The 23,245-nt window shown below is 36.4% G+C and overlaps 1 protein-coding gene across 3 annotated transcripts in view; it reads right to left on the minus strand.

Moving 5' to 3' along the window:
* Positions 1-4,314: 4,314 nt before the first annotated feature.
* GPM6A (glycoprotein M6A) overlaps positions 4,315-23,245 on the minus strand; it is a 369,395-nt gene continuing 350,464 nt past the window's right edge. For 2 of the 3 annotated variants that reach the window (XM_028848000.2, XM_015139516.3), the window contains exons 4-7: positions 22,142-22,295; positions 11,664-11,740; positions 10,739-10,804; positions 4,315-6,428 (exon numbers count right to left, since the gene is read on the minus strand). In XM_028848000.2, the coding sequence (XP_028703833.1) occupies positions 6,276-6,428; positions 10,739-10,804; positions 11,664-11,740; positions 22,142-22,295 (450 nt within the window). In that variant the 3' untranslated portion in view covers positions 4,315-6,275. 3 annotated transcript variants of the gene reach the window in all.

Raw genomic sequence — 23,245 nt, forward strand, 5'->3', positions numbered from 1 at the left:
GTTGGCATCTTACCATGCTTGTTTAAGGAAAGTAGAGGGTCAAAGGAGCTGAGGATTTGCCAAAGAAGTTTTTACAATGATGAACTTGTAATATAAGCTAGTTACTGAAGGACATAAGGGGAGTGAAGGACTGTAGGAGACCAATAGATATATGGTCCTCATGGAGTAAGAAAGCTTGAAAACGGCAGATGGAAGAGGGAAATTAGATACCTGAAATTTAGATTATACATAGTATGCAATTATCAGAAATTGTGAATTTTTAGGATTTCAGTGGCTAGGGTGGAATAGGGTCAAAACCACTGGAGGAGAAGGATCAAATACCAGCCTCTGCAACTGACTTGTCAAGGTATTTATATTAATATCTGAAGTCTCCTCTTGTCTTACCAGAAACCTCTCTTGTTACTTCAAGCATAAAGTTTACACTTATATAAATCAGTATGTATTCTAATCAGAGAAATGTGAATGGTACCTGGATATTAGGTAGTAGATGTTAAGAAACCAAGGGGAAAAGTTTTAAGATATTTGTGTCAACTTCTATAAATAAGATAACTTAGATGTTTAAAATGTAATTTTTTTTTTTAAGGTGGAGTCTCACTCTGTTGCCCAGGCTGGAGTGCAGTGGCATGATCTCAGCTCACTGCAACCTCTGCCTCCTGGGTTCAAGCGATTCTCCTGCCTCAGGCTCCCAAGTAGCTGAGACTATAGGCACCTGCCACCACACCTGGCTAATTTTTGTATTTTCAGTAGAGATGGGGTTTCACCAAGTTGGCCAGGATGGTCTTGATCTCTTGACGTTGTGATCCGCCCAACTCGGCCTCCCAAAGTCCTGGAATTACAGGCCCTAGCCACCGCGCCTGGCCAAAAATGTGATTTTTCTATCATTGCATTTATCACATTGTTATCTGTAACCTACTCGGTGTACTACTTACAAGTTATGATCTAAGTGGCTTAGAAAGCATAATTACTTTTAAATCATGGAGGTGTCATTTGGGAAAATTGTTGTCCTGCTAAGTTTCATTCACATGCCAAGGACACTCAGTTCTCATTCAGGATGCTGCATTTTTTCTCAAAGAACTGAGCTCACTATCCAAAAATAAAATATTAATACTAAGAAAGATGATCAATATAGTAATCTCGGTGAACATTGTTTGCATAAAGAAAAGCAAATGTAGTTTGTAACTTGAATGACAGGGTAACTGTGTTGCATTGGCTGGGTCATTAAGTGTGGACGTGGATGGGACGATATGGGGATACTACTTCTAGCTTGTGTTATAAAGTAATTGGCTGAGTTATTCACACATTCCTTTAAATGTTGTTAGTATTTCTTAAAACTCACTCCTTGTTTCTGGGAATCTTCTTTATATATCAAAAGGCTAGGTTGACATCATCTTTTCTTTTGAGAAAGTTGATTAATAGATTAATTAATAGGGGAACAGGTTTCTAGAAAAATTAACAGACGTCAGAGTTAAATGATTTAAAAAGACTGGAAAAAAAATTGCTAATTCTCAATGCTCATTTACTAGAAAACACAAAAAAACTTCATGTGCATTTTTAGTGGATCATATGGGTAAGCTTTCATTGGCATGTCAACTAATATATCAGCCAAAATGGTAATGTTAATTTATTGATGACAAGTTATATAAATATTTCAGAGAAAAGAAATATAAATATCTTCGGGACACACCAAAAAAATGTGGAGAGAGAGAAAAACAATAAATCTGGCGCTTAAAATCTGGTGCTTACCTACGCATAGTTAGTATCCTAAGTGATACCAAAAAAGCACCTCTGCCCCATCTTTTGGTGCAATATTTTTTGGTTATTGTTCTTTCCAATATACATGAAATGGTTTGGAGAATTTGACTCACACAGTTAGATTTATCTTCAAATATTCTACTTCTATCGGAATGGCTCTCAAGAGGCAAAAATAATTGTTGAAAAAGTAAAAAAGCAAACATTGCAACACTTCTCTAAAGACAAAAATAGTTCCCATGTTTAAAATCAGAGCAGCCGTGTTGGGTAGCTGGATGGGATCAGCTCCTCTGTCAGTGGGTTCCAGGTTCTTGGAGACTAAAGAGTGTTCTCTTTAGTGTTCCAAGACCTGGACATTGAACACTTGCTCAAGAACCTGGAGTGGAGGGCAGAGAACCCTGAAGAAAACAGTATGTGCAGTCTGAATTATCTTTTGCATAATTTTACTTAATAGGTTGTTATTTTTTGGTCTAATTTGGGGTTTTTGTAGTTTTGACTTTTTAAAATTGTTCCTACATGAAATACATGGCTTCCAATAACATTGCTCTTTTCTTTCTCTCTATTACTCAAAGGATAATAACAGAATTAGTTGGATTTACACTTAACCAGCTCTTCTCCTTTCTAGTTTTTAATTTTCCAATTGTTTGTTTATTTTTTAAATTTTGTTTGGTATTTCCAAGTACTATCTATAAAAGATTCCACAGATTAGCAATACAGTGGTCAAAATGATATTATTTCATTTAATATTTTATTTCATTATTCATTTAATAATGAATTTAAGAATTGATTTCCCTCATTTTTAAGTTGTTTTCAATTTTATATTGCTAACCTGTGATGGATTTTTGTGGTCAAGAGCCAAATAACCTAAAATGATCAAAAAGGTAAAACGTTTTTTGTAAGAAGAAACTCAAGGTCCTGGGTTTATTTAAGAAAATAAAAATGTCGGCCGTGCGCGGTGGCTCAAGCCTGTAATCCCAGCACTTTGGGAGGCCGAGACGGGCGGATCACGAGGTTAGGAGATCGAGACCATCCTGGCTAACACGGTGAAACCCCGTCTCTACTAAAAAAAAAAATACAAAAAACTAGCCGGGCGTGGTGGCGGCGCCTGTAGTCCCAGCTACTCGGGAGGCTGAGGCAGGAGAATGGTGCAAACCCAGGAGGCGGAGCTTGCAGTGAGCTGAGATCCGGCCACTGCACTCCAGCTTGGGTGACAAAGCGAGACTCTGTCTCAACAAAAAAAAAAAAAGAAAAGAAAAGAAAAGAAAAGAAAAGAAAAGAAAAATGTCTACATTTGAGCTAGAAGCATTTTACACAGATTTGTCTTCATTGACTTAAAACAATCTTTTATCTGAAAACCTCACAGGAAACCAAAGAGAATTTCTTCAAGATGTTACAGTATAATTTAAATTTCCTGGTGGTCATTATATTTCTGCTGCCAGGTTGCCTAAATGAAATACATTTTAAAGTCACCTGTGTCTATTTTGTCTAAGGCAAGTAAACAAATAAATAAAACAAAGATTTACTTGTTCTTTGAAGAAATCTGATATTTTTAAGTTTTAACATAAAGAATGAAACTACATGCAAGTTAGAGCTGACTTACACACATCTTATTCTCAAAGTAAGTAATTTCCTTAGGCTTAATATTACCTTTAAAATTCTCAAAAGGAAATTACTTGCTTTAAGGACAAAATGCACATTTTTACAAAGAGAAATTTGACTTTTCAGTTTTTGAAAATTATAATAATCTTATAATAATACACTTTTTGTAAAGCATATATTATAAAATTGTTCATATTCATATTGTATAGTATACAATTATGTTGCTATTATAAGAATTTAATAAACACTGGAAATAAGAATTATCATTTAATAAAATATAGGTAGAAAATAGTTTTATTTTCTTAAAAATAACTTTTAAAAGCATAATTAAAATCCTTTGTCCACATCTACTTATAATTATTGTAGATATTTCTAACATAAGTCCATGAAGTTTTCATGTTCCCATTCATAGTAATATGTAAGTAGAGACTAATATAATTTCTTAAGCCTTATGAAAATTAGTATTTTTATTGATAACGATCTTATTATTTTTAACTTGCCATAACTTCTAGCTTGGCCAAAAGAAATCAGATGTAAAACATACAAAGCCTAGAAAAAAATGTATATACATTTAAATTTCATTGCTCTCACCTTTGTATTTTGAAGCAAACCAAGAAATCATTTTTCTTTCTGAATTGCATTGGGCTTTTTTTTCTCTGATAGTTTGTGAAGTACTAAAGAAAACACAAAACAATAGAGATCAGACAAGAAAATGGCAGCACTCAGAGAAAGTTATCATTTTCTAAATAAAATAACCTCCAAAGTCTTTGCTCCCTCGAGCTAGCATTCTGATAGTGAATATTTACGCACAGCATCGTCATTGAATTTTGACGGGTTAGGTCAGCTCAGCTGAAGTAGAATCATGAGGGGATAGCATCTATTGTACTTGAAAAGAGTTCACACACATAGGAAAGAGGAATAAACAAAACAAAAAAGAAAAAAACAAATACACTGCAGAAGCTAATAATAAGTACACAAAGTACACAAGTGTATTTATTACATTTTGCAAGCACTTTGTTCTACATTTCAAAAACGCCACCATCAAGCTGTTGGCACATTTATGTACAAAACAGATTAATTGTAATGCCTGCTACAAAGCACTCTGTGAAAATACAAACTCTAATACCAGAAATAAAAGTCAAAAGTGTCAACATCATTACATAAGTTGAAAAGACAGTTTTATCACAAACTGTTAAGACACGGAACTGAAACACTATAATATAGAATTTAAAGAAGCCCATTAATATTTTGCTGAATATCTGTAATACTGCATATATCAGAAAAATGTTGAACCAGTAAGATAATCTAAGCATAAAGAAAAGGAAGCAAAATGAACCCCAAATTAATTAAATAATACTACAGAATGCATAATCATGCCACAGATATCTCTAGTAGTACCCCCTACCTACTACAAGAACTTGTAAAATTACTGATGATGCATGACTAGTCATTGTACAAAGATTGTTTCCACTCAATAAATTTTATTAGAAATGCAGTTACACTGAGAAAGGATTTCACAATGGTCAAATCAGTGCACAATACTACCTAGTTTAATACACTGACAAAAATGTCTTGTCAGGCTACATCATTTTAGAAGACACTTTACAGCATTCTTGTAGCATTAGAAATAATCAAAAGAAGAGAGTCAAGGTTAAAACAAACACCAAATTTGGTCCAATAATACTGATTGCTTTTTTTAAAATTCCTTTGATACAGGTACTTTTTATAAATGAATATGAAGGAACATTCGGTTAAAATGACTTACTTGAAATAAAAACACAAATATATCACTACACTTTCAAACAATACATTCTATAGGGGCCTCTGACCACACTTTAGAAAACACTACAGGTAAACCAACATAGATTGGAAGGCTGCAAGCAAAGCTATTATATTAATGGAAGCCTTTTCAAATATATCATACACATTTTAGGAATAGTTTACAGAGGTGCAATCCATTAAAACTTTTAAAGTAGGTAAAACAACTTCCGAGGGGTTAGTGTGCTTATTCGTAATAAACCACCTTCATAAAGGTAATTAATTTTCCACATTAGCATATTAAAAGTTCCAATCCAGCCACTTCTTAAATCACAAAGAGATCATTCTCCAATAGTCTACAGTAGTTATTTCCATTAAAATTGTCTCTATATACTAAACTTTAAAAAGGTAAGCCTGGTGTCACAATCTTAAAAAGGCAACTAGCCATGCATTAGCATTACTGTTTCTACATGCTCACAACATAAACATGAGTAATCTGAGATAAATACCTTTTAAGAACATCAAGAAAAAGTACAATGTTAACAAAGATAAGAAGCACTTCTTTTTTTTAAACCTACTCTTACAAATTTAGAAATTGCACCTTAGATTGATGAAAACATGAACCAGGGCCTATAGTAATATGGCCCCTGATCTTCAGACAAAATTTCCATATTTCAAGAGTCATCATGATGTCATCTCTGTCTATTGTTCATAATGTACAATGGTCCCTTTGAAGGTTACCTGTAGTTAAACTAGTTACCGAAATCAAAACTAAAAAGTATAAAAAGCTATTTTCTTTTCAAAACATAAGAAATAATGCAAAAGGTGTTATGTATAACACATGGGAAGTGGTTAAAAATCAAACAAATCTTTGCATTTGACAATGTTAGTGTCTTTGATTTTACAGAACTAGTAAATGAGTTTGAGAAATTTCAAAAAAAAAAAAAAGGCTGGATAGGAGCTTGTAGAAAAGATCTGACTTACATCAATTTAATAAATTGGGAAATTAAGTGCTAACCAACAAAGAATTGTACTCAGGTGATTCATAAGTCACCTTACATATCATTGATGAGAAGCACTTTCACTTTGTTTTTTAAAGGTTGGATGGTTGGATGGCCCTTAGTTAAACACCAATGCATTCAAATGGTAGAAAGAACAGGAAGATGCATTTATGTGTATGCATTGAGCCGCTCTTTGGAGCGAGTAGAATGGATGTCATGAAGCTCTTGCTCTTCCTTCGACTTGATGTCTTCATACTTCTGCATCCGGCAGGCATCTTTCACATAGGCCCAGTTGGCAGACAGAACCATAAGGTAGTGAACCTAATCAAAGACAAAAATAATTTATATTGGAAGTTTGTTCAGTGTCTTCATTACACCTTGCTATCTGGAAAGAAGTCTTAGAATTATAGATCTTTTTAGGAAATGTTCACATATAAAATGGAACCAAAATTTCTCTGGTAATAGAAACAATATAAAATATATTTTTCACTCCTCCAATTATATCCCACCTATTCTTGGCACTCTTTCTTTCAGTATCTCTTTCTCTTCTTTTTCAATTCTTGGAAGTAATCCAAGACTAATTCTTAATCTTTATGGGATGTTTCCTGCCCAATGTGTCCTCATTTGCCCAAACCATAGGCGATTCATTTCATGTTCATGTATCTATGTTTTATAATCCATAATCAGAAATATTCTCACATACTGTTTGTGTCTAATTGACTTGAATTAATTAGAGGATCTAATACCCCACTTAAAGAGAGATCATGGAAACCCCCAAATATACCTGTGGATTTGATTAACAGGTTAATTTTGCATATAATGAATTTTGCAGTTTCTTTTTTACTATAAACTACAAGAGATGAAATATTGTGTTATATGGGTTTTTTATGTGTATATGCATTCACAACAGCTACAATAGTGCCATGTTCAAAAAGGAAGCTCCTGGTTTGTCTGGAGTAACGAGGTTGCTCGAGAAATAAAGCTTCTTTATTTGACTTGAGTTGACCCAGCAATGAGCCTGTTTATTTGTTTTTCTTTTCTTTCTTCCCTCTTGGTCCACAGGGGAGATAAAGCAGCTTTCCACATGATGAATTTTGATGAATAGGGAAGAGAAACTAAGTTGACAGTTATTTACTTTCTCTGAGTTTTAAAGGGTGGGCAATATTTTAATCCAACATTCAGAAAAATAGAACACTAAGATTTTGATAATTAGTAAACAGTACATTGAAAGAGGAGGCGGGTTGGTTCTAGAAAAGTACAGATGGATATAAAGAATGCAATGTCAATTCTAAATAGCGAATATTGTGGCGTGTTCAGATAGTCAACAAACAGCAAAAAAAAAAAAACAATAATTTTGACATGGAATGTAGGGAAAAAGATGCATACCACTATAAATAACCAATTTTAGAATTTTCTGTTTCCTCTGAAGTTTAGCATTTTGTTTAAGGAAAATTATAAGCCACCTGAAAGCAGGGGCTGTGAGTTACATTCTTGTACATTATGGCATTTACATAGTGAAAACTTAATCACTATATATATATATATATATGGATTAAATAAGGCTTATACACATAATGAAGTTTATGCAGTATTTTGTTGCTATAAAATATCAAGTGCTGTGGAGAATGCTTAGTACATAGCAGATACACAAAATATTTGCCAAATAAATGAATACATTTTTCAATCTTCAAAAACTTTTCATAATATCTGAGAAAATGTGGCCCCCAAATTATTATTAAATATGTATGAGTGAGGCCGGGTGCAGTGGCTCATGCCTATAATCCCAGCACTTTGGGAGGCCAAGGCGGGTTGATCACCTGAAGTCAGGAGTTCAAGACCAGTCTGGCCAACATGGTGAAACCCCATCTCTACTAAAAATACAAAAATAGCTGGGTGTGGTAGCATGTGCCTGTAATCCCAGCTACGCGGGAGGATGAGGCAGGAGAATCGATGGAACCTGGGAGGCGGAGGTTGCAGCGAGCTGAGATCATGACACACTACTCTAGCCTGGGCAACAGAGTGAGACTCTGTCTCAAAAAAATACATATCTATATATTTATATAATATATATACTATATATAAAAGTATTTATTTTTATATTGTGTATATATATACACATATGAGTGAAATACTGAAAAGAAATTCAAGGGCAGGTGCGGTGGCTCACACCTGTAATCCCAGCACTTTGGGAGGCCGAGACGGGCGGATCACGAGGTCAGGAGATCGAGACCTTCCTGGCTAACACCGTGAAACCCCGTCTCTACTAAAAATACAAAAATTTAGCTGGGTGTGGTGGCAGGTGCCTGTAGTCCCAGCTACTCGGGAGGCTGAGGCAGGAGAATGGCATGAACCTGGGAGGCAGAGCTTGCAGTGAGCCGAGATTTTGCCACTTCACTCCAGCCTGGGCGACAGAGGAGACTCCGTTTCAAAAAAAAAAAAAAAAAAATCAAGGTCACTCCAATTCAGAAACAGGTGCTTCCTAATGGATCTTACAGGCAGTTCCTCTGGCCTTAAGCGGAACACAAGTTACAGGGCTTATTACTGTCCCACTGAAATCTGGTCCAATGCTAAGTTGACTTACTTTGTCAGCATGTAGCATTCCTAACTTCTCTACAAAATAATGGAGTAGAGTAGAACAGAGTAAGTTCTTAAGAAATACTATTAATAGCATTATAATTAATATTCTTAAGTTCTTAATATTAAGTTTTTAAGAAATATTATTAATAATAAGGTGCCTGCTTTATTATTCCTGGTACTAGCAGTATTAGTACCAGGAACAGTAGCAGTCATTATATTTTCCCTCTCTCCTAAGACCTGCACTATTATTAGAGCTAATAAGTTGGAAATACGTAGGTCAATCATTTAAGCTAGTATGGAGTTTTGTGATGACTCTAGACAGAGAAAATAAGCCCCAAAGAATGCTTAGTCCTTGAAAAAATTATCTTCTAAACTTTCTGTTTTAAATAAAATTTATGTATAGCTTTAAGAATATGGAAAGCATAGATTGCTTAAGAAATACCTAATATATAAATTTCTATCATCTCAAAATCTGTTGATTTGTTTTCAGAGTAAGCATTTTCAGGGATATTTAAATAACATTTGTCTAAATAGGTGTTTTTCACTAGTGTATTTTTAGTATTTTTAGACAGAATTTTATATGCACATATATGTAGGAAATGCAAACAAATGTTTATTATAATCCACTTTTTAAAAGATACCTTCACGGACTTCTTGTACCTGGGTATATATTGCTTGTACATACCCATGTCATTAAAGTTTTTGACAGTACAGAAATGGGTGCATGAACACAAAGATACATATGTCTCCCCTGATGTCACAGCCAGCATATATTCTCCTAAGGACCGTAATGTTTGATATATCATTGGCCAGAACTTGTTGATCCTTCCCCAGGGCATAGTTCAGCATTAATTTTAGGTTAAGAATATAAGGCCTTTGCTTCTTCTTCTATTTTGATCCCCCCAATTAATCAACCATCATGATCTTTATCAAGCATCTCACATTCTGAAACAAAATTTCTATATAGAGTTTTATTGTCACTAGATCAAAAATGTTGAGCAACGCTAAAGTAACAAAACATATGAAAATTCATGTTAGTACTGACATAGTCAGTTTTATTGAAAATATATGTAAGTCACTTTTAATAAAACAAATTAAATACAAAATAATTATGAAATCACTAAAATAACCAGTCTGACATGGCTTATTAGCACATTAGTATTTTTCTCATCATTCCTATTTTTAGTCTCTGACAAGAGAGAAAACCTTTTTTTTTAAGAAAGTGTTCCTTTCACCAATACATTAGATAGACACTGGCACCATAAGGAACGGAATTAAATAAATTCCAATTGGTTCACCATCTTTACATACTGACTCGGCTGTCACAGTCGTGAGGTTACTGGGAATCCTTCTAGGGCTCTAGACTACTCATCCTCAAGGATACAAACATAGACTGAAGATAGTGGCTGCAAAAGTTATTACTGATGCTCAGAGTACTTGCTCAGGGTTGATATTTGGCATTCCAGTGGGCAAACTGGAACTCATGCCAAGTTAGAAAGGAGACTGGCCCTGGCATGTGGTAGATCCTCCTCACCGTGGAAAACCTTGATGTCTTAAAAGAAGATCTAAAGACTGGCTCTTAATATTTCTACAGCAAATTACATATAGAAGACATGACTTGAAACTACTGAGGGTTATTTTTTTAAAAAATAACCTAATTTGTTTTTCATAAATGACTCTATATGGTTTTTTAATGTTCTTAGTTAAGGAAAAAAATGTACATCAAGGAATAGATTAGATTACTCAGAATGTCACATTGGTATATACATACATGCTACAGAAATAATTTTTATATTTATAGTAATCTAATATCTAAAATCTTAATGAATTACTATTTTTGTTAATGTTCTCGATATGATAATAATACTATTTCTTGGGGTTTAGCCTTGTTGTTGACTTACTTACTTGCCCATTGTTCCCCTTGGTTTTTTAAATCTGATGAAATAAATGTGTTTTACATGGACTTCAAACTTTAGAGATAGTTTATCATCTCTACAAGCAAATAGCTCTGGAATTCACATTGAAAACCAAGCACCAGAGCTTTGAGGTCTTACCATAGCAATGACTGCTGCCCCAGCTCCAGCAAGCGCCACAATAAACAAGTGGAAGGTCATGTTCAGCTGCAATGGAAACCACAGAGAATCAAAAGGTGTCAGAGTTACAGGTAGAAGAGAGCCAAGATTGCTACTGTCTTATAAACAAGGCTTTGTGCATCTTAAATAAAAGCAAGCCTGTGATAAATCACACACTTGATCAAAACAGATTATTACAGTATATTTTCCCTTGCAAATCATTTAAATCCTTTCAACTTCATCATTATAATATAATTTCATTATAAAGATGAGACAATGATTAATAATGATGGTTTTCATCACTAACATTACAACAATATAAGGAGGGCTATGCTCTCTTTAAAAATAACTTCATCGCTGGGCGCAGTGGCTCATGCCTGTAATCCCAGCACTTTGGGAGGCCGAGGCGGGCGGATCACGAGGTCAGAAGATCGAGACCATCCTGGTTAACACCGTGAAACCCCATCTCTACTAAAAATACAAAAAAATTAGCGGGGCGTGGTGGTGGCACCTGTAGTCCCAGCTACTCGGGAGGCTGAGGCAGGAGAATGGCGGGAACCCGGGAGGCGGAGCTTGCAGTGAGCCGAGATCGCGCCACTGCACTCCAGCCTGGGCGATAGAGCGAGACTCCGTCTCAAAAAAAAAAAAAAAAAACTTCGTCATGTTTTCAGCCTTCATTAAAATGAGTTTCCAGAAAATTTGAAATAGTTATTATAATGTTTATTGAAATATGTAGAGCATCTAATTCCTATTTAGCCTTTACTCCCCTGAATAACACTACTTCAAGTAAAATTGCCTCTGATAGAATAAAGGGGAAATTCAATGTAGATTTAGTTTTAAGACATTATCCAAATAACAAAATGAATGCTAAAATTCTGACAAAATTAAAGGCTGTAAAACCACTCACCTCAGTAGATTCGCACATCCTCAAGAAATTCTCAGATACAGTACAAATTTTCTTTTCCTCTCCAATTGTCACAATTCCTACAATGTGTAGAAAATGACAGTTTAGCAGTATAAATGTTTTGAAGAGCCCAGAGAGAAAAAAATGAAAGTTTTTGCTAATCATATCTAAGCAAGTTCCATTTTATCTTATGTTATAGTAGAAAAATTATTTAGCTTTCATTGTGGATAATAACTATGCAGAGAATTATGAATATAATATTCCAAACTATTCAGCCCTCAAGCAATTCAAATAATTTCAATCTGAATTTAATTGAATCTCACCACCAGAATTTCCAGATTCAATTATAGCCAGTTCATCGGTTTGGCCCATTAATGTGATAGTATAGGCATCACAATTATTTTGTTAACTATGCCCCAGACTGTGTTGAAGTCAGGATCTAAATTTGTTCAGCTGCTGCAATGCTTCTGTTAATCTATAAAAGCATATTGCCCAAAGGAGTACTTTTTTTTCTGCCAATATTGCAAACGATGCTATTAGTAACAGGAAATGAAAAGTTGCCATTTCACTTCTATTTACCCCTGTTCCAGTTGGTTCGTAGACCAACTGCAGTAGAATCACCTAGGAGATTGTGAAAAATATGTATTTTTAGACTCTAACACAAAACTGATAGATAGAATAGATGGGAATCTATGAACGTTGGGCCTAGAACACTACATTTTTAAAACGAGCACAGAGGTAATTCACTGGCTTGTCTCTTCATCTCATCTTAGAGAGGAAAAGTAACCAAGTTCATCTGATGATGGCTCTTCAATTTCATTTTCGGAGCTCTTGAAGTGCTAAACACATACAGGCATGATAAAACACATTGAGGACATTCTAACACCTAAGCCTTTAGCATTTGTTGCTCTTTAGTTGTTTTTGTTGTTGTTTTATTTTTATGGTTTGGTTTGTTTTATTTGAGATGGAGTCTCACTCTGTCACCCAGGTTGGAGTATAGTGGTGCAATCTCAGCTAACTGCAACCTACACCTCCCGGGTTCAAGTAATTTTCATGCCTCAGCCTCCAGAGTAGCTGGGATTATAGGTGCATGCCACCACACCCAGCTAACTTTTCTATTTTTAGTAGAGATGAGTTTCACCATGTTGGCCAGACTGGTCTCAGACTCCTGACTCCAAGTGATCTGCCCGCCTCAGCCTCCCAAAGTTCTGGAATTACCGGTATGAGCCATGGTGCCAGGCCTTCTTTATTTAGTTTTAATATGTATATATATTTACATATTCTTAGCTTTATGGGGTATCATCAATTCTCCCTCTCTTACAGAGCTCCTGTTGTTGGTTTCTCCTTTGCAAATAGTTTGTGGAATCTATTTCAGTGTGAAAAAATCTATTTGCAGTAAACAAACACAGAGATCCCTCTCTACAACCTTCCCTTTCTGCCAAGATGGTTCTAAGAGTGGGTACAAATTTAAAAGGGTTTTCTCATGAGATTTCCTCCCTAAAAATCACCATTGTTGAAAAAGCTTCTGGTCAAGGCTCTCTCTCTTCATAGTAATCCATTACAGACTTTATTCTGTGGAATATTTATGTTGTACTTACGTTTCCTTATCCATTTCTCAATTCATGTTTTCAGGAAAACACCTAAAAATTGTTGCCTAACCGCATTGCAATTCCGTTCCTTTCATTTCTACTTAAACCCTCTCAAGTCAGATTTTGCCCTAACCCCTCTCCATGGAAATTTTTCTTATAAAGATCACTAATGACCTCCAAGGATTAATTCTCAGTTTCCATCTTCTTGCAAGTTGGCAGTATTAAACACAGTTGATGCCCACCTTTTCTTTCATGCTCTCTTCATTTGACTTCTAAAATCTATACTTTTCAGTTTCTACGTTTCTTATCTCATTGGCTCCTTCTTCTCATATTTTTGTCTGTTGCCTCCTCTTCTCTCTGACCTCTTAAGTTGGAGCTTCCCACCCTTCACTCCTCAGCCCTTTTTCTCCCATGCATATCTCATCCAGTCCCAGATATTTAAATATTATCAACAACTCCTAAATCTATGTGGCCATCCCATATCTCTCTTCTGAAATCAGGATTCATATATCCAATTTCTTATCTGACAATTCTATTTGGATTTCTAATAAACAGTTTAAAAAAACTTCTGCTCTTCTCCTTTGCTGGTTCCACTCCCAAGCAAACACTTCTCATAGCCTTTCCTATCTTTCTTGATAGCAAATCTTACCATTTGCTCAGTCAAAAGAAATTCCTCCTTGAATTCTCTTTTTTTCCCCCCAAACCCTATATGCAATCTACCAGAAAATACTGCTGCCTCTATGTTCAAAATATATCCATAATCAGACCGATTCTTCCCACCTCCCTTGCCGTCTCCTGATCCAAGGCACCAAAATCTCCCACTGGGATTAGTACAATCATATGCTAACTGGCTTCCTCGCTTCTACCCTTCCTACAAACCATTCTTCAAGTAGCAGCCAGAGTAATCCTTCTGTTATTAGACCATCTCCTTCCTCTGCCAAAATCTGTAATGACTCTCTATTCCCCTCAGAATAAAGCCCCATACCTGTAATGTTCTGTAATGCACTCATCAAGATGGTACATCATGGGAACTTGTAAACTTCATTTCAATCTTTGCTCCTGCTCTCTTATTCTACTTCGGGCACACTGGCTTCCCTGCTGTTTCCTGAGAAACCAAGTATCATATTGGCTTGATAACTTAGTACCAGTTCTTCTCTCTGACAAGAATATTCCCAGAGCTGTGTTCCTCCTGTCCTTCAAATGACAACTACTCATGAAACCTTTCTACATCATTTAAAAAAATACTATTGTTACAGTAGGTAGTTAGTCAGACATGAGCAGAGCAAGAGAGTTCCCCAACTCATCACCCACCCAGGGTGTCAGGCCACCATCAGGTGACAGTCAGGCAGTTGTTAACTGTCTTTCTAAAATAATAATTGGTCACAGCTGGCTCCCAATAAAGAAACACCTGTAGCTGGTGATCAGGAGCTTCCTGATACAAACTCAGGAGTTGGACAAGCAGGCTCAAGCATGCACACTAAGAGGCAAAATGGCAGAGTGTAACTGATATATGACCTTCCTCTAGGAACACTCAAATGATAAGTGAAAAACATCTCAAATAAGCATGCGCGAAACTCCAGAAAACACACTGCACGTACGGTCCCTCCCAAGTGCTGGTCAGCCACTGCGCATGCGGACAGCCCACCCCAAGGGAAGAACCAGGTGAGAAGTATGCAAGACCCTAGAAGAAGGCCAAGGTATAAAACCCCAAGTCAAAAGATCAGACAGTGCACTTGATCTCTCAAGTCGCCCGCTTGTTCCTTTTCCAGCTGTACTTACTTTCATTACTGCTCTAAAACCTTTTAATAGGCCGGGCGCGGTGGCTCAAGCCTGTAATCCCAGCACTTTGGGAGGCCGAGACGGGCAGATCACGAGGTCAGGAGATCGAGACCATCCTGGCTAACACGGTGAAACCCCGTCTCTACTAAAAAATACAAAAAACTAGCCGGGCGAAGTGGCGGGCGCCTGTAGTCCCAGCTACTCGGGAGGCTGAGGCAGGAGAATGGCGTGAACCCGGGAGGCGGAGCTTGCAGTGAGCTGAGATCCGGCCACTGCACTCCAGCCTGGGCGACAGAGCATGACTCCGTCTCAAAAAAAAAAAAAAAAAAAAAAAACCTTTTAATAGACTTTCCCTCCTGCTCTGAAACTTGCCTTGGTGTCTCACTCTGTCTTACGCCCCTCAGTTGAATTCTTCCTTCTGAGGAGGCAAGAAAGTGAGGTTGCTGCAGGCCCATATGGATGTGCCACTGCTAACGTCATTACTGAACCTGCAGTACTCCTGATGCTATACGTATATGTGTATACACACACACACAAGTTTTTGTGATAAGTATACCATATTTAACAAACATATATAATATATATTAAAAATTAATTGTAGTTTAAAAGTCAACATATGAATAATATGAAGCTCTAGAAGTGAGCCTGTGGAGGAGGAGCTCCAGCGTAAATTTGAAAACCTGATTATTTTGATTCTTGTATATCTGTCTATGAATGGCCAAATTGTTCTCACCAAAAATTAAGATTATTCAAATTTATATCAATTTTTCTAAATATTGAATATATATATTTATTACCTATGGAAAAGTTTTTAGCTAAATGGTGCAGACTGACATTTTCAGTTTCTTCAAAGCAATTAGGAGAAAAGGCAAGTTATAAACAAGGATGGCCAGGCGCAGTGGCTCATTCCCATAATCCCAACACTGTAGGAGGCTGAGGCAGGCGGATCACCTGAGGTCAGGAGTTCAAGACCAGCCTGGCCAACATGGTGAAACCCCATCTCTACTAAAAAAATACAAAAATTAGCCAGGTGTGGTGGTGGGCGCCAGCTACTTGGGAGGCAGAGGCAAGAGAACGGCTTGAACCCGGGAGGTGGATGTTGCAGTGAGACGAGATCACACCACTGCACTCCAACCTGGGCAACAGAGTGAGACTCTGTCTCAAAAATAACAAAAATAATAAGCTAAAACTAGGCAAGAGAAGCATTAAGAACTGAGTGCAAACAGAATTGGGGAGAACAGGGAGGACTTGATGCATGAAAGTTGCAGTAACAGGCTTTTTTAGTACTTTATATTTTTCATTCTAGCTAAGCACAAGTAATATATTTCTAGCATTGTGAGAATGGTTTGTGCCTGAAATACGAACAACTTCAGAGAAAATGATGCATGTGTACACAGTTACTATGACTTTCATCACTATGGCAATAAAAACCTTTGGTGCTTACTGGATGGTTAAAGTATGAGTCCTAGGGTTGTAAATTCCTATTAAGAAAACTGTAGGTCGGGCGCGGTGGCTCACGCCTGTAATCCCAGCACTTCGGGAGGTGAAGGCATGTGGATCATTTGAGGTCAGGAGTTCGAGACCAGCCTGGACAACATGGTATAACCCCGTCTCTACTAAAAATACAAAAATTAGCCAGGCATGGTGGTACACGCCTGTAATCCAGCTCCTCGGGAGGCTGAGGCAGGAGAACTGCTTGAACCCGGGAGGCAGAGTTTGCAGCGAACCGCGATTGCACCACTGTACTCCAGCCTGGGCGACAGAGCAAGACTCCATCTCAAAAAACAAAAACACAAACAAAAAATGTAAATGAGAGTTGGAGGTAAGCAGAATGAGCAGCTACTTATGACACTCTGATGTCTGATAGGATGATAGGAATTAACTCCCTACTATGAAATACAAATGCTCAAATTTAAAAATAATTTACATTTACATTGCTAATTTTAAAAATGATAGAATACCAGCGTATCCTTTTGCAGATTCTAGAGACCACCCAACTCCCCTGGCTCTGGGGGGCTTTTCTTTATTTTCAAAGTCAACAACAATGGATCTTTTCATACCCTTCTTCTCTAGTCCATCTCCCTCTGAGTGACTCCTCTCCTTTGGCCCTATTTTTCATTTTTAAGGACGCTTCTGATTACATTGATGCCACGGGGATAATTCAGGCTAGGTACTTTCTTAAAATCAGTTGATTTTTTAGTGGCGGAGGACAGATTTGAGACTGATCTCTCATCCACCTTGGCTGCAGCACCTGAAAAAGCCTTCCTCCCTGGCAATACTTTCTGTCTCAGTGACTGGCTTTCTGTGTGGCGAGTGCTGCGACCTCGATGGAATCCCTGCTTTCAGCAACAAAAATAGTGTAAGCAAATAAGTGAAATGAAATCCTACTGAGAAGTGCTCTACGGAAATACGATAAAAACAAGCTGCTCTCGCTAACATGTGTGGGCGTGCCAAGTAAGAGGTAGGACTGGCTAAAAGTCTAAAAGAAGCCCTACCTACTTTCTCTCCATGGCTTGCCCTTAAGTTTTATCAAATCTTCAGGTTGTAATGGAGGAAAGTTTCAAACCTTGCATCTAGATGATGTAATGAGGATCGATTTTAACATTTCCTCATATAAAATTATACGAATAAACATCTAATACATCCAATGAAATTGAATCACAGAATATATAATTGGAGGATAACAGAAATCATAATAAAAGCTTCAAAATAAAAGTAAAATTATTTCCTGATGAATTTTGAAATACAGAAAATCCTAATATGATATGCTGTCTACAAATTGTCCAACTATATCAAGTAATGTCTCTGCCTTCCATTAGAATTGTTTGAATTGCATAAATGTATTACATGCATGGGAATGAATAGTGAGATGCATACCTCCACTAAGCAGGTATAATGGCCATTATAGGCTGAGAGTTCCTATTACATAGTTTAAATACCTGGTCTCCTGTAAAATAAAAGATAGCATCTATATGCTAAGGAGACAACTTTGCAACAAGGGAAATTACTTTAAAGTATATTCTTATCTATGCAATTGTCTTTTTGATGAATATTAGTAAATTCTAAATTGATCCTAATACAATGTTTGAGGAATGGTTCTCTGATGCTTCTTGATAATAATGTGGTTGTATACATACATTCAGGAGTCTTACCAGGATATATAATTTAGAGGGCAAATAAATACTATACAGCAATAGATTTTATATAAAGAGTTAAACAGAATGTCTTAATAGCTCATGTAAAGGCTGCATGACATCTAAAAAGTGCCTCCTCTTTCTTCCAAATTCACAAAAGAAAAGGTACATTTGGATAAATCTTGATAAATATGTTGTAAACATTGGTAAGCTTCAAATAATAATTTTAACCACATATTTATGCTTTATGAAATATGGAAACAAATAATATAGCACATTCTTTTTTTAAAAACAAAGACAATCAGAGATATGAACTAATGAGACTGAAATAAGATTTTTGACCTTGAGTTGATGTCATAATGGGATGAAACCTTTGGAACTTGGGGTAGGTTGAATGTATTTCACAGAAAGAAATGGATGTGTATCTTTGGTGGCCAGAGTAGGCAAAAAATAGGCTCCCATAGACTGCAGTAGGCAAAAAATAGGCTCCCACAGGTGTTCACATCCTTAACTCTGGAACTGGTACCTGTGTTGGAGTAAGCTGTGAAGGGGAATTAAGCTTGCAGAATTGTCAGGGAGATGCAACTTTGCTGGCTTTTACAGAAAATGGATTGCCATCATGATCAAGTAAATGTAGGAGATCACGAAAACAATAAAGTGGTTTGGGAAAAAAATTGACCTTTGCTTTCAATATTGTATTTGTCTGCTATTGCTGCTGTAACAGATTGTCACAAATGTAGTGGCTTAAAGCAACACAAGTTCGTCTCTTACAGTTCTGGAAGACAAAGCTAAAAACCAAAGGGTCATCAGGGTTGCACTCCTCTGGAGGCTCTAGAAGCAGGAGCAGTTTCCTTTCCTATTCCAGCTTCTCCAGGCCACCCACATGCCTTGGCTCTTGGCCCCTTTTCTCCATCTTTAAAGCCAGCAACACTGCATCTTTCTGCCTTTTTTCTGTAGTCTATCTCTCTCTGACTGACTCTTCTCTTCTGACTCTCTCTTCCAGTTTGAAGGACCCTTGGGATTACACTGGGCCCATCTGGCTAATCCAGGATAATCTCCCCATTTTAAGATCAGTTGACTAGCAACCCTAATTCCCCATTGACAAGTCATCTCACATATATGTATGTTTTAGGAATTGGAATGTGTACATCTTTGAGGATCCTTTATTCTGTCTACTTAACAGACTAATGGTTTACTTAAGATTATAGTTGAAAAAAGCTCTTTTGCTAAAAATTGTATTTGAAAAGCTGTCGAGTAGAAAATAATTGTGCTAAGATTCAGGACACTCACCTTTCCATCCCAGCATGGCCTGCTGGGTAGCTATATCCCTGGAAAATAATTTCATTTCTTAGGGCTCCATTTCTTTTAGACCAGACAGCTGGACTGGTGATAAATGAAGTCCATTTATAAAATTCTATGATTCTAAGACATATTCTGTGCTTAATGTCATAAGGAATCCTATATGCTCAGTGGTATAAGTCTCAATACTTTCAGTGAAATTAGGTTCATTTGGGGATCACAAGCACTTGAATGCATTGAGAATTAATAAGTTTTTCTTTTTTTAAAGTTGAAAATATTAAGATGGTCCATTTATCTTTTACAAAGGATTACTCTTTCTGTCCTTTAGAAAACCAAGTTGGGGAAATTTTAAATATTATTTTTCTAAAGTCTCCCAATATTTTTTCAGTTTAGAATCTGGTTTGATAATACCAAAGACCTTATAATCACCTACTTAACTATTTGCATTTATTACACTATAAGAAATGAAATGTTTCTAATCAGAACATGCTAATCTGTTGTGTATTTCTGAAAATATAAACAATCACATTCAAGAGAATCTGACCCTCATGTATTCCAGTGGTAACACTTTCTTAAGATAAACCGAAGCTCTGAGAGTAGTGTTAACAGATTTAACAGTGAAAACAATCTCAGTGTCGCTTAGTTAAACTTGAATTTCAGATAAAGAACAAATCATTTTAGTATAACTATATCCCATACAATATTGGGTACCATACTTGTAATTAAAATATAGCTTGTTTATCTGAAATTCAAATTTAACTGGGTGCCCTGTATTTTAACCTACCAACCCTATTTGAGAGGCTAATCACATGTTTTTCAAATTTAACTTTTAGGATCAGCAGAATAAAAGGAAAACGTTTAGGACAAGGGGCTGAAAGCAGAGTCATGGCTTTCTAAGCAGCTGTTCTGCAGTGACCTCCAGCAGCATTTGCTGTGGGCTCCTTTTCTGATTTCTACAAGGGATTTGATTTTGAGAGTAAAACCTCCCCAATGTCTGTATTCCCTCTTGCCATAATGTCACCCATAGAACTTTTCCCCCTGTACGCATGTACATATGAGTATTATTATTACATGAGATTTTTGCCCTAAATAAAATTAACCAAAGAGGACTGCTCACTTATTTGGCACTCTTTGATTTTATCTGTATTTATTTATTTATTTATTTATTTATTTATTTATCTTGATATGGAGTCTCACTCTGTCGCCCAGTCTGGAGTGCAGTGGTACCATCTCAGCTAAATACAACCTCTGCCTCCTGGATTCAAGAAATTCTCCTGCCTCAGCCTCCTGAGTAGCTGGGACTACAGGCATGTGCCACCATGCCCGACTAATTTTTTTATTTTTAGTAGAGACAGGATTTCACTACATTGGCCGCACTGGTCTCAAACTCCTGACCTTAGGTGATGTGCCTGCCTTGGCCTCCCAAAGTGCTGGCATGAGCCACCACGCCCCACCTGATTTTATTATTATTAAATGTGAACTAGTGTAGTGTAGTGGATCACACTACGGGGGGACTTAAGGCTTCATCTGTTAGGATGGTAGGTAAGCCTGTTCTGAACACACAGCTAGTTGGCTACCCTATAATCTACTTACAGCATAACCGTAAAGCCACAAGCCCTTCACACCCCATCTAAGTGAAATGTTTCCTGCTTTTCTGAAGTATGAGGAAACCTCATTAGAGAAAAAAGCTCAGTGTCCCCAGGTGTTAGTAGGTTGGCTTTTAATGTCTGTTCAGAGAAAAAATAATCCATTTGCAAATGTGGATTTGCATGTCTTTATAAATTCTGTAGCTCCCATCATGTTACACATGATAACATAGAATCTCAAATAGGCTAACTGAGATTATACTCTACTTTTCCACTTCCAGCTCAGTACTAAGTTTTAATATGAAAGAGAGTTGACTTATGAGCAAGAATACAGCCTCTGATTCAACCTGTGTTGCCCATGTTTGAATCCTAGCTCTGTCAGTTGCTAGCTGTATAACCTTGGACAAGTCACTGAACAACCCCACTGTGCCTCAGTTTTGTCATCTACAAAAGAAGAAAACAGTATTGCCTACCATATAGAGTCATGAGAAGTAAACAATGTGACACATGTGAAGAACTTAAAATAGGGTCTATATGTGGTAAACCTATATACATACGAGTATTATTATTACATGGGATTTTAGCCCTAAATGAAAATAACCAAAGCAGACTGCTAATTTATTTAACGTTTTTTGTTTTTATCATTATTAAATGCTAACTAAGATGTTGTCCTCCCATTTCAGAAGACAATGAACCATGTCCTTCTTAGGTGATCTTTATTGTAGACTTGACATTTTGTGCAGTTTTTCATGGGAGGATGAAAGTAGAATGCAGATATCACATTGAGTTTGGAAAAGAGCAAAGGAATCAAGAAAAGGAAACCACACTTCTAACCTGTCAATACCAGGGAATGTGATCTAACATCCTGGTCAATATACATGTGTATATGTTGTGATATTAACATCCATTCACCCTTGACTTTCTACTTTAAATTTGAAGGGAATAGTCTTAGCAGGAATACTCTGATAAATTTATCTCTGTGGTAGAAGAGGTACCGATCATTCCAAAGGGATCTGTAATATTTTAGAGGCAGCTATGTAGGTAATACAATACTGGGCGGGGTTTTACAGTTAAGAGATCCAATATCCACCTACCAAACTGACGAAGGTCCAAGCAGAGATTTGCTCCCTCCACTAATGTGGTGTTCCGGCAGATGGTCCACAGATTGAAGTACATGTAAACTGGCAGTGAGGTGAAAGCCGTGACTCCCAGCCAGGCCAACATGAAAAGGTATGTCAGCATAATGAACTGCAAAAGAGAAAGAAATGGAGAGAGAAAATGTAATCTACCAAAAAGGAATAATTTTGTGTTTAATCTGCAAAGCTCAATTATAGGAAGTTTATAGGGACACAGTATATAAGTCAGTATCACAACACTGTTGATTTGCAGCACAGGAAGTTGAGAAATAGTGTGTATAATGGGTTAAGTGAATAAACCTGCTGGAAAATCATATCTTGGCAGAGGTTCTGATGTACAAAGAAAAAAATAATCTATCTGCATTACCATGCCTTTTCATCCATGTATTTAAACTTAAAATCGCACCACGGATTTTTTTTTTAACTTTAGAAAATATTCCTAGGTATTTAGAAAGTATTCACCTTGCAAAGGGAATTCGGAAGAATTAAAAGTCTGTCAATAAATTTATGTAGGACTAAACTGTCATCATGTCATGTCATAAATATTTAAGCTATTTAACCATGTTTACAATTAACGAATATGGTAATTCTTAAGTCACATTAGTATATAATATTAGTGTGTACTCTTCTTTTAAAATTTTTTTATAAACTTAAGTCTGTTTTGTTTTATGCATGTTAACATATATTTTTTATATATAGTATATACATACTTATGTATAGTAAAATATTTTAATTTTGAAAATAAAGTTTTTAAAATACATTTCAGAAACATTTTTAATATTTATAAAGTGTATAAAAGGAGTTCATGTATCCTAGACAGAACTGAATAGAATACTTAGTTTAAACATGGATTTACATGAAGTTTTAGTTCACACATAGTATAAATGCTGAGTAAAAGGACATGTAGATAGATGTATGTATTAGTGGATGGATGATAGACATTAGATAGAAAACGGTCTGAAATATAGCCCCTGGATGCCAAAAGCTACATTTCTATAGATATTTGGTTCTTCTGAATTTCAGAAGCACACTTTGATCAAAGACTGGAATAGATTCACTAGT

The sequence above is a fragment of the Macaca mulatta genome, chromosome 5 (assembly GCF_049350105.2).
Source record: "Macaca mulatta isolate MMU2019108-1 chromosome 5, T2T-MMU8v2.0, whole genome shotgun sequence".
Classification (NCBI taxonomy): domain Eukaryota; kingdom Metazoa; phylum Chordata; class Mammalia; order Primates; family Cercopithecidae; genus Macaca; species Macaca mulatta.